Raw genomic sequence first — 12,221 nt, 5'->3', positions numbered from 1 at the left:
GAGACCTCATTTCCAGCTCCTGTGTCACAGCCTGTCTGTGCCTGTCTCTGGATGAATGAATGAGTGACCAGGTCCCCAGAGAAAGGGATGTGCACTGTGTCCCTGAATTTTGCTTTCAGATGTGAGAGATTTTACATGTGGTGACTTTAACAACCAGGAGAGAGGCTGGCCAGTAGACACAATTTAAACAAATGTGCAGACGTTGAACCAAGACTCAGGTGTAGCTCAAACAGATGCCCCGTTTTGCTCTCCACGCATGACTAGGACTCCTAGTCATGGAACTCCACACATGAAAACTCCATGCATGACTAGGACAGCAGCAAGTGTAAATTTCCAAGAGTACTATTGGTTATACTTAGAACGATTCCCCTGTCAACACTTTTGGTGCCATTTCCCTCTTCTCCACTCCCTGCCCCACACCCTATAGCTTAGCAGGACCTGAGCAGAAATGTCTTGTTGGCATCTACAAACTCATGTTCTGGGCATCTCCTTTCCTGGGTGGGCACTGGATTGTGTGCATTTCAGAGCATTGGAGAGGGGTCAGGATTTTAAATCAGAGTGACCCTGTGCTTATTCCTTTAAGCTCCCTCCCCCATCCTCATATTACTTTTCTATAAATAGAGTCACCAACATCTGCCTTGTTTACCATGCAAGAGTTGTCGTGAGGCTGAAATAAAACAAATGTGTAAGTGGGCATTGTAATCAGGAAAGCTTTAAATTGCCCTTGTTCTTAGGTTGAACTCAATGAAACCACACACTTGCCAGGGGCTGAACCATAAGAACTATTTACTAATGCCCTTCTCTGGAACATTGTGCCCTAGAGGTCATGCACATACATATTTTAGGTGAAATACTGTGGGAAGATTTCCATTACCATGTCAGGGGACAGGAAATAAATTCGATGAAAATTCGAGAGGCTTCCACCTCAGTGAAATTTCCAGAGGTCAAGTGGAATGGTTATGTGGAGACAGATATCCCTTCTAAGGTGAAGGATTAGTTGTTGCATCAGGCCCCTCCTAAAACCAAAAAGAAGGCACAATGCCTAGTGGGCTGATTTGGACTTTGGAGGTAACATATTCATCATTAGAGTGTGTATTTCTACTCATTTGCCAAGTGACCTGAAAAGCTTCTTGTTTGAGTGGGGCCCAGAACAGGGGAAGGCTCTGCCACAGGTCCAGGCTGCCATGCAAGCTGCTTTGCTGCCTGGGCCATAGGACCCAGCAGATCCAGTGGTGCTTGAGGTGTCAGTGGCAGGTAGGGATGTTGTGTGGAGCCCTTGGCAGGCCCCTGTAGGTGAATCACAGCACAATCCCTTAGGATTTTGAAGCAGCCCTCCCATTCTTCATAGATAACCACTCTCCTTTTGGGAAACAGCTTTTGACCTTCTACTGGGCCTTGGTGGAGACTAAACACTTCACCATGGGCAACCAAGTGACCAGTGGTCTGAGCCACCAATCATGAACTGGGTGGTAGCTGATCCACTAATCCATAAAGTTGGGTGTGCAGAGCAATACTCCATCATCAGATGGAAGTGGTATACATGTGACCTGGCCTGAGCAGGCCCTGAAGGCACACATAAGTTACATAAAGAAGTGGCCCAAATGCCCAGGGGTCCCGCTCCTGCTACCCTATCTTCTCTCTCCCAGCCTGCACCTGTGGCCTCATGGGGAGTTCTATATGATCAGTTGATGGAGGAAGAGAAAATTCAGGCCTGGTTTACAGATGGTTCTGCAGGATATGTAGGTACCACCTGAAAGTGGACAACTGCAGCCCTGCAGCCCCTTCCTGAGACATCCCTAAGGAGAGTGGGAAAGATAAAGCCTCCCAGTGGGTAGATCTTTGGGCTGTGCACCTGATCGTTCATTTTGCTTGGCAGGAGAAATGGTCAGATGTGTGACTATGTACTGATCCGTGGGCTGTGGCCGATTGTTTGGCTGGATGGTCAGGGACGTGGAAGGAACGTGATTGAAAAACTGGTGACAATAAAATTTAGGGAAGAGGTCTGCGGACGGGCCTCTCCAAATAGGCAAAAATACAGAAGATATTTGCATCCTATGTGAATCCTCACCAAAGGGTGACCCCAGCAGGGGAGGACTTAATAATCAGGTGGATAGCATGACCTGTTCTGTAGATATTAGTCAGCCTCTTTCTCCAGCCACCACTGTCATTGCCCAATGGGCTCATGAACAAAGTGTGCATGGTGGCAGGGATGGAGGTTATCCATGGGCTTAGCAACATGGACTTCCACTCACCAAGGGTGACCCAGCTACAGCCACTGCTAATGCCCAATCTGCTGCGGCAGAAACCAACACTGAGTCTCTGACATGGCACCATTCCCCAGGGTAATCTGCCAGCTAGCTGGTGGCAGGTTGATTACACTGGATTATTTCCATCATGGAAAGGGCAACATTTTTACCAGAATAGATGCTTGCCCTGGATATAGATTTGCCTTCCCTGTACACAATGCTTCTTTCAAAACTACGCTCCGTAGACTCACAGAATGCCTTGTCCACAGTCATGCTATTCACACAGCATTGCTCTTGACTGAGGAACTCACTTCACAGCAGACAAAGTATGGCAATGTGGCATGGAATTCACTGGTCTTACCATGTTCCCATCATCCTGAGGCAGCTGGCTTGATAAAACAGTGGAATGGCCTTTTGAAGACTCAGTTACAGCACCAACTAGGTGGCAGTACCTTGCGGGGCTTAGGAGTGGTTCTCCAGGAGGCTGTATATGCTCTGAATCAGCGTCCAACACATAGTGGTGTTTCTTCCAAAGTCAGACTCACAGGTCCAGAAATGAAGGGGAGGTAATGGCAGTGGCACTCTTATTCTTATATTGGTGACCCACTAGAAAATTTTTGCTTCCTGTTCCTATGACCTTATGTTCTGCTGGGATAGAGGTCTAGTTCCAAAGGGAGAAATGCTGCTACCAGGAGACACAACCATGATTCCATTGAACAGGAAGTTAAGACTGCCACCTGGCCACTTTGAGCTCCTTGTGCCTCTGAATCAACAAGCAAAATAGAGAGTTCCTGTGCTGATATGGGTGACTGATCCTGACTGCCAAGGGGAAATTGGACTGCTACTCCACGATGGAAATAAGGAAGAGGATGTCTGGAATATAGAAGATCCCGCGGGGTGTCCCATAGTATTACCATGCCCTGTGATTAAGGTGAATGGAATATTCAACAACCCCACCCAGGTAGAAATACTATAGCCCAGACCCTTCAGGAGGGAAGGTTTAGATCACCCCAGCAGGTAAAGAGCCAGGACCAGATGAGGGGCTTGCTGAAGACAAAGGGAATACAGAATGGGGAGTGGAAGAAGGTGCTGAAGAATACCAGCTACAACCATGTGACCATTGACAGCAACAAGGACTGTCATGGTTATGGTATGTCCTCCTTATATTTTATTGCATTTCTCCATTCAGACATTCTGAATGTAATCAGTCCTCCTTACTTTTTTAATGAATATATCTGTGTGTGTGTATAGCCAACAATTTTGTTTCCTGTCTTCTCTTATTCCCTTATTGTGTAACATAACATGTATCTGCTTTATAGCATAAATATTCTTAACTTTACATCATAGTATTTAAGTTACAGGGTACAAGCGAAAGAATAAAATTCACTTAAGGACTTTAACTCCTCTTCAGGGGAAAGTGTCTGTGTGTTTTTGGTTGTACACAGGAGAGTTGCATCACATTAGGTGGAATTATGACCTTACTGTTGTCTTTATTTGGAGATTTTAAGTATGGTTTAAGGAGATGTGTACAGGTGCCACGTTGACAAGGGGTGGGCTTGTGATGGTTAATTTTATGTGTCACCTTGACTAGATCAGATATTTGGTCAAATATAATTCTGGGGCCTTCTGTGAGGGTGCTTTAGGATAAGATTAACATTTAAATAGGTAGCCTGGGTCAAGCAGATTGCCCTCCCTCGCGTGAGCGGGCTCATCTGATCAGTTGAAGGCCTGAATAGAACAAAGAGCTGAGCCTCCCCCAAGTAAGAGGGAATTCTTCCTGCCTGATGGTCTTCAAACTGGAATATCAGCTCTGCGGATTTTGAACTTGCCAGCCTTTCTAATTACAGGAGCCATTTCCTTATAATATCCCTCTATCCATCTGTCTCTATCATTATCTATCTATCTATCTATCTATCTATCTATCTTCTATCTATATCTGTCTTCTATCTATCTCGTCTCTATCATCTCTGTTTCTATCACCTCTCTCTCTCTCCATTATTGATTCTGTTTCTCTGGATCTATCTATCTATCTATCTATCTATCTATCTATCTATCTATCTATCTGTCTATCTATCATCTATCTCTATATGCTATTGATTGCTTCTCTGGATCTATCTACCTATCATCTATCTATCTATCTATCTATCTATCTATCTATCTATCTATCTCATCTCTATCTCTTTATCTATCTCTGTCCTATCTATCTATCCATTTCTATCATCTATCTCTATACACTATTGATTCTGTTTCTCTGGATCGATCGATCTATCTATCTATCTATCTATCTATCTATCAATCATCCATCTCTATACACTATTGATTCTGTTTCTCTGGATTGATCTATCTATCTATCATCACTCTACACTATTGATTTCGTTTCTCTGGATCTATCTATCTATCTATCATCTATCTATCTATCTATCTATCTATCTATCTATCTATCTATCTATCTATCTCTATATGCTATTGATTGCTTCTCTGGATCTATCTATCTATCTATCTATCTATCTATCTCATCTCTATCTCTTTATCTATCTCTATCCTATCTATCTATCTATCCATTTCTATCATCTCTGTCATCTATCTCTATACACTATTGATTCTGTTTCTCTGGATCAATCAATCAATCATCTATATATCTATCCATCTATTTATACACTATTGATTCTGTTTCTCTGGATCTATCTATCTATCTATCTATCTATCTATCTATCTATCATCTCTATACACTATTGATTCTGTCTCTCTGGGTCTATCTCTCTCTATATATATACACTATTGATTCTATTTCTGTGGATCTCTCTCTCTCCTACACTATTGATTCTGTTTCTCTGGAGAACCCTGATAAATAGGGAAGACATGAGGGGGATGAGAGGAGAAGAGTTTTTCAGAGTGACAGCCTCCAGGGGCAGAGGGTTGGGTGGTTGGGAGCATTAATGAGGGGGTGGGAAGGGAGAAAAAAAGAGGAGACAGTTTTCAAAAGACAAGATCTGCTTATTTCTCTATTAGGACATGGTTAAACAAATCTAAATATAAAAGTCCAGATTTGTATAATACGCAAAGTTAGAAGCCATAATACCTTTACAAAAGAGGTTTGCAAGGATGTTCTTTTCCTTTTTTTTCTTTTCTCTCTCTCTCTTTTTTTTTTTTTTTTTTTTTTTTTGAGACAAGGACTTACTCTGTCTCCCAGGCTGCAGTGCAGTGGTGCAATCATAGCTCACTGTAGCCTTGAAGTCCTGGGCTCAAGTGATCCTTCTGCCTTAGCTTCCCAAGCAGCTAGGAGTATAGGTACACACCATCATGCCTGGCTAATGCAAGGACATTTCTTAAAGCTGCCTATTGCTGTAGGCATTTGCTATAGGATTGTGTTAGCCCACTAGTACTTTGCCTAAAACCAGGTACTTCTGTGTCCAGCAAGATCACCAAGCCTCAGTGGAAGCTTTGTAGCAGCCCTACCTGGACCCAGCTCTTACCTCGTAGGATGGTGACATTGCGAAGGATTTCTCCATGCTGCGTGTCCACCGCCTTCATCTCCTCCACGATCATGGAGAGGTTCCGGACGTTGAGGTCCAGCCGGGCACTGAGCAGGCTGAAGCGCTCCCGGAGCAGGTCTGTGGTGCCCAGCATGATGGAGACAGACTTGTTCAGGTAGTAGAGCTCCTCGGCATGGGTGTGGAAGCCCAGTGTGCAGGAGAGCCGCACGTCATCCAGGTACTTGAGCATGCTGTGCACATGGTTGTCGGTGGCATTGATGTTGGTGAAGATGGTGCCAATTTCAATCTCGTGAGAAGCCATGCGTCCTTCCAGAGACTCAAACCTCTCCACGGTGCGGTTCTGGGCATAGTGGGTGTGGTACTGAAGATCATGCATGTTCTCTTCGTGGTCGTCCAGGAAGGAAGAGATGTTATCCAGCTGCAGCTGCAAGCCCATGACCTGGAGTACCAGGTCGTGCATGCTCTCGGAGTTCTGGCTGATGCGCTGTGAGGAGGCCCCCAGGGTGGCCTGGATGTTCTTGACCGCCTCTCCAGTCTTGGTGGAGGTGGTGCGCAGGCCACTGAAGAGCCGTGTGTAGTTCTGCCAGTCGGTGACAATCTTCTGGAGGGTCAGGGTCTCCTCGTCTGTCTTCCGCTGGATCCCGTGGATCCACTCGGAAGTCTGCCCCACGGTGAAGTTGATCTGGTGCACTGCAGCCTTGACATCGTAGCACTCCTGGGTGAGGTCCTTCAGAGAGAGGTCCAGGCCAGCTGTGGTGGCCTGCCAGCCTCTCACCTGGGCCAGGAAAAGCCCCAGAGACTGGTTAACCTGGTGGATGGAGAAGGAGCAACTGCCCATCTCCTGGGAGATTTGCCTGCTGGTGGTGGAGAGCACCTCCTGGGCCTGCAAGGTCTGGTCCAGCTGCACCTCCTGGGCCAGAAGCAGCTTCTGAATTCCCTCCAGCTCCTCCTGCAGTTTTCGGATCTCTGGCCCCAGCTGCCCAGCTTCATGGCAGAAAGAGCAGTTGTTCAGGGCTTTCGGATCTTTAGGGGAAAGGGACAACAGTTTGAGTTGCTGAAGGGCCAGGGTACGACGCTTCCTCTTTAAATTAAATATTTCAGAGCATAAGAAATTGGTAAGTAGCTTCCCAAACCAGCTTCCTTCCAGAAGTCCTGTTATGAATTCCTTCTTGGAAAAGCCTTGCCACCTCTATGGAATCTCATTTTTACTGACTTTCTTGACTCTGATCTGAAATGTAGCATTTAGGATGTTTTCTCCTTCTCACCACCAAATTCTCAAGAATATATCTTCACAATTTTTCTTAGGGGGCCAGGAACTTCCCATTTAAACTTTATTTAAAAATTTCTCCCAATATTTTTATATCTGTTATCTTATTCAATCCTCTCAAAATAATACATTCAACACAATCAAGAGGAATGAGGTGCAGAGAAGTGGCTTGGCAAATAGCCACATATATTGGTGCCAGACCAGAACCTTCTATTTGCGTCAGAGAAGACCTCTCTAAACCCTTCTATCATTGCTCCTTCTGTCTCATTCTCTCTTAGATTGTTCCAGGTTAAAGCAGGGGATAAAGAACATCAAGAATTGTGGCATGACCTAAGCAAATTAACAGAAGAACAGAAAACCAAAGACCACATGCTCTCACTTATAAGCGGGAGCAAGACTGAACACATGTAAACGCTGGGTGAGGTGGCTCACGCCTGTAATCCCAGCACTTTGGGAGGCAGAGGCGGGCGGATCACAAGGTCAGGAGATCGAGACCATCCTGGCTAACACGGTGAAACCCCATCTCTACTAAAAATACAAAAAATTAGCCGGGCATGCTGGCGGCCGCCTGTAGTCCCAGCTACTTGAGAGGCTGAGGCAGGAGAATGGCATGAACCTGGGAGGTGGAGCCTGCAGTGAGCTGAGATCACACCACTGCACTCCAGCCTGGGTGACAGAGTGAGATTCTGTCTCAAAAAAAAAAAAAAGATTGAATACATGTAGACATAAAGATGGCAACAATAGACTTCAGTGCATACTAGATGGGCGAGGAAGGAGGGGGCTATGGGCTGAAAAACCACCTATTGGGTACCTAGGCTCACCACCTGGGTGACAGGATCATTCCTACCCCCCCAAACCTCAGTGTCACACAATATAACCAAGTAACAAACCTGCACATGTGTCCCTTAATCTATAACAACAAAAGTTAAAATTATGGAAATAGATAAATAGATGGCACATATTAAAAAAAAAAGAAAAAAGAAAAGAATTGTGGCACAGTTTAAGGCAATGACGAGGAAAGGGTTGACCTGGCAGGAGGTTTTGCAAAGTCTTGAAACTCTCATCATTTCAGATGCATGAGGCTATTTTGGGAATGGACGATCTTTGGCTTCCTTCTCTGCCTGTAGACTCTGGCTAGATCTGTGCTCCACCCAGAAACCCCTGCTCCAGTCCTGGGAGTATCCCAGGGTAGCAGCCCTCCTCTAATGGATGGAGATCCGGCTGGGGAGGGAGCAGGAAGCCAGGGATATCCTCTGTGCCTAGAAGGCTGGTGAAGGTTGCTTGGCACTGGGACACCGTGGCGTGGGGAGGGCACCCCTGCCCCACCATGAAGATCACTGCATCACAGTCATCAGCCCATCTACTTACCCAGGCCCTGGAGATTTTTCTGCATTAACACAAGCTTCTTGTCATAAATAGACTGGGTCAAGGAGATGTCTTCGGAGAGAGAGTCCACTTTTCTGAAAACTGTAGGGAAAACAGATGAGAAGCTGGGGCAGGGTCTAAGCTCAAAGAAACAGCAGTCGTTCCTTGAGAAGACATCTTTATCAGCTCCTCTGCAACCAAAACTTTTCACTCTTCTTCTCTCAGGCTTCTTCATGGCAGTTAGGGAAGATACTTCTTATGGCCAGAGTTTGCCACAAGGCCCTTTAGAAACATAATAACTCACCCCACACCCCACATTTTAGAAATAGGACCTGATCATAGAATGGAACAGGGAAAATTCAGAAAAAAATATTTTAAAAAAAATTATTCTTATTCCTACCACCCAAAGGTTGCTGCCATCAATGTCTTCATGTATTTCCTCTAGTCTTGTCTACATTGATAACCATTCTTCAGCTACATAGATATATACAGTGTTCCCCCCTTACCTGCAGAGGATACATTCCAAGACCCCCAGTGGATGCCTGAAACCTCAGGGTATGGAACCCTATATATGCTATGTGTTTTCCTATACATACATACTTAAGATAAAGTTTAATTTATAAATTAGGCCTAGTAAGAGATTAACAACAGCTAATAATAAAATAGAACTATTAGAACAGTATGCTATAATAAAAGTTATGTAAATATGGTCTCTGTGTCTCCGAGAATATCTTATTGTACTATACTCACCCTTCTTCTTGTGCTGACATGAGATGACACCATGCCTACGTGATGAGATGCAGTGAGGTGAATGACATAGGCATCGTGACTTAGTGTTGGGCTACTACTGACCTTGACCGTATGTCAGAAGGGGGATCATCAAGCCATGATGTTGCCGATTGACCTAGGGTAACTGAAACTGCGGATAAGCGGGAACTACTGTACTTTCTTAGGCAAGAAAAGCAAAACCAGGATGTTCTGAACATCTCATCTGTTTTCTTTGATGTTGCTTTATCAGTATCATGTCATGGACATTTTTCCATCTGGGGTTAAATCACTTTAAAATCATTACTTTTAGTATGTGCATGACACTCTATATAAATAATACAGCAATTATGTAAGAATCTCCTATTGTTGAGGACACTTAAAGTACCTCTTCTTCTGAGCTCATAAATAAAACTTGATATATAAATATAAGTAATGCTTAATTCTAGAAATAATCCTTATATATGATGGTTATGTGTATATGATAATTCTTTTGGGATAAATTGCTTAAAGTAGAATTATGGCACCCAGGATATTAACATTTTTGAAGTCCTTGATACAAGCTGCCAAACTGCTGCCCAGAAAAGGTTACACCACTTTATACCCCACGGGCAGCCTTGCACTCTACTAAGGGGGCCATGTTGGCCAGTGGTTACAGCACGTCTTGGCAGCAGCAGGACGCCCGGCTTTTTCCAGCGGGTGCCTGAATGGGCCTGGTAGTGAGGGAGGGCATGGGTTGTTCTGAGGTTCAGCAAGATGCTTCCCACAGATCCTCTTAAGGTCAAGTACAAGGGGAAAGAATTAGCACCACCAAGAGCATTGTGTAATACAACTTCTAGTCCTAGTTTACTTCACATTTGTTAGGTGACTATGGGCAAGTCAGTTACCCTTTCCTGAGCTCAACTCAATCATATGTAAAATGAAAATGTGGAGCTTGATGACTCTAAGGCTCTCATCAGCGCCAAAATTCTATGCTTTCAAATTATTTGGAATCTCCAGGCTCCAGTTAATATTGTACATCTCAAAGCTGTCAGTAGAGTTACTTAATTAGTAACAGCAACACGTTGAGAGAGTTTGGGAATAAGCACATGCTGTTACATGAGATAAGCACTGTACAGTTTATAGTAGTTATGATTCCATTTGAGCCTCCCTACAATTAAGATTTCATGCATAGATGAACAAAGATACAGAGAGGACTGAGTGACTTTGATTCCTATTCCTATGCTTCATTAAGTCTACTTCCAAGCCAACAGCCAAGGCTCATTTCACTCCATATAATTCATTCACCTGTTCATTTCTCTTTTTTTTTTTTTTTTTTTGTGAGACAGTCTTGCTCTGTCACCCAGGCTGGAGTGCAGTGGTGTGATCATGGCTCACTGCAGTCTCAATCTTCTGGGCTCAAGTGATCATCCCACTTCAGCCTCCTAAGTAGCCAGGACTACCGGCATGTGCCACCATGCCCAGTTAATTTTCAATTTTTTTTTAATTGAAATGAGTTGGGGGTCTCACTATGTCGCCCAGGCTGGCCTCGAACTCCTGACCTCAAGTGATCCTTCCACCTTGGCCTCCCAAGGTGCTGGGGTTACAGACATGAGCCACTGCAACTGGCCTTGCTTATTTCTTCATTGTGCATCTCAGGCTTAATAATTATATATTTGCTTTTTAAGCCATTTTTCCTTACTTTTTAGACATGATTTTTCTTCATCCTTATAAAATTATGCTTTATGTAGACAATATGGCAAATAGTACATATATATCACTTATAAATAAATAAGTATATTTTGGGGGTGTGACCCTAACAATTTTTTCTTTTCCAACATTTAATTTAAAAATTTTTCAAACAAAAGAATAGAAGGACTTGTACAGTGAAGACCAATATGCCTATTGCCTAGATTCTATAAGTAGCATTTTTCTGTATTTATTTTATATTCATCCATCTCTTTCACCCATTCATCAATCCATGTAAATTTTTGGATGAATTTTAAATGAATTTTTTACTGATGGGATGCACGGTCAAAAAAGTTTAGAGATCACTGCTCTAGACCAGGGGGGTTGCAAATTACGGCCTGCAGGTGAAATCCAGCCTAATGCCTGATTTATAGGAGTTGCCACCCCTATTCATTTACAGACTGTTTGTGGCTGCTTTTGCTCTGTGATGAGTTTGGTTGTGACAAAGATCGTATGTAACCTGAAAAGCCTAAAATATTTACTATGTAGCCTTTTACAGAAAAAAATGGCCATAATCAGCTCTAGATTATAAGCTCCATGAAGGCAGGGTCTGTGTTTTACTAAGCAGTATGCTGCCCAGTATAGAATATAGTTCTTCGCCCCCAGTATGCTCTTGATTTAAAAAAAAAAATACTTGATTAAAATGAATAGAGTTGGTTTGTAATGTCTGCTGACTGATTTTCCCAACCCTCTGGACTTTGGTCACAGTTCTGGTTGTAAAGCATTGACCAGTCTATCCACAGACTCACACATACACCATACACACACACACACACACACACACACACACACGCACGCTTTACAAACCTATAATCATTCTTTCAACAAATATTATTGGGCACCTGCCATTTAGGCCAAGATGGTGCCAACACTGTTCTAGGGACTTGGGATACCCAAGATGGAGGCAAAAACAAAAAAGGAAACCCAAAATTCTCCCATGGTTCACAAATACGCACTTCTTACCCCGGTTCTTCTGATCCTCTGTCCATTCACTCTGGATCTTGGTGCAAATCCTGTCCCCTTCCCAGGTCTGTACCCTCCCGTGAGGAATGGGGCCAGCCTCCCGCTCCAGCCTGCCAGGCTGACTTATGGACATTATGCATGTGACACAGCGTCTCACATTCTGTCATCCTCTCTGAAACTCTTCGGTGCCTGTGCTCTTCTCTGGGCCTGATCCTGTGGCTCTTGGAGCTTTGATAATGGCCCCAGGTGCCTTGAGTGCTGTGAGCGGAGGCCCTAAAAGGGGTGACCAGATATCTTGACAAGTTCTCTGACAGCAAGTTTGTGGCCTCTGATAGGCAGACCGTGGCTCCTTTCCTCCTCTGGCCTGGGATTTTGGCCACTTTCTGAAAAGCC

The 12,221-nt window shown here is 44.1% G+C and overlaps 1 protein-coding gene across 2 annotated transcripts in view; it reads right to left on the bottom strand.

The window, feature by feature from the left end:
* Window positions 1-12,221, bottom strand: part of SCARA3 (scavenger receptor class A member 3) — a 38,823-nt gene that overhangs the window by 7,486 nt on the left and 19,116 nt on the right. For both annotated transcript variants that reach the window (XM_002818936.6, XM_024251427.3), the window contains exons 4-5: window positions 8,376-8,474; window positions 5,720-6,763 (exon numbers count right to left, since the gene is read on the bottom strand). In XM_002818936.6, the coding sequence (XP_002818982.3) occupies window positions 5,720-6,763; window positions 8,376-8,474 (1,143 nt within the window). The remainder of the gene's footprint in view (window positions 1-5,719; window positions 6,764-8,375; window positions 8,475-12,221) is intronic.

This window comes from Pongo abelii, chromosome 7 (assembly GCF_028885655.2).
Source record: "Pongo abelii isolate AG06213 chromosome 7, NHGRI_mPonAbe1-v2.0_pri, whole genome shotgun sequence".
Lineage (NCBI taxonomy): Eukaryota > Metazoa > Chordata > Mammalia > Primates > Hominidae > Pongo > Pongo abelii.
This window is presented reverse-complemented; position numbering and strand designations above follow the sequence as displayed.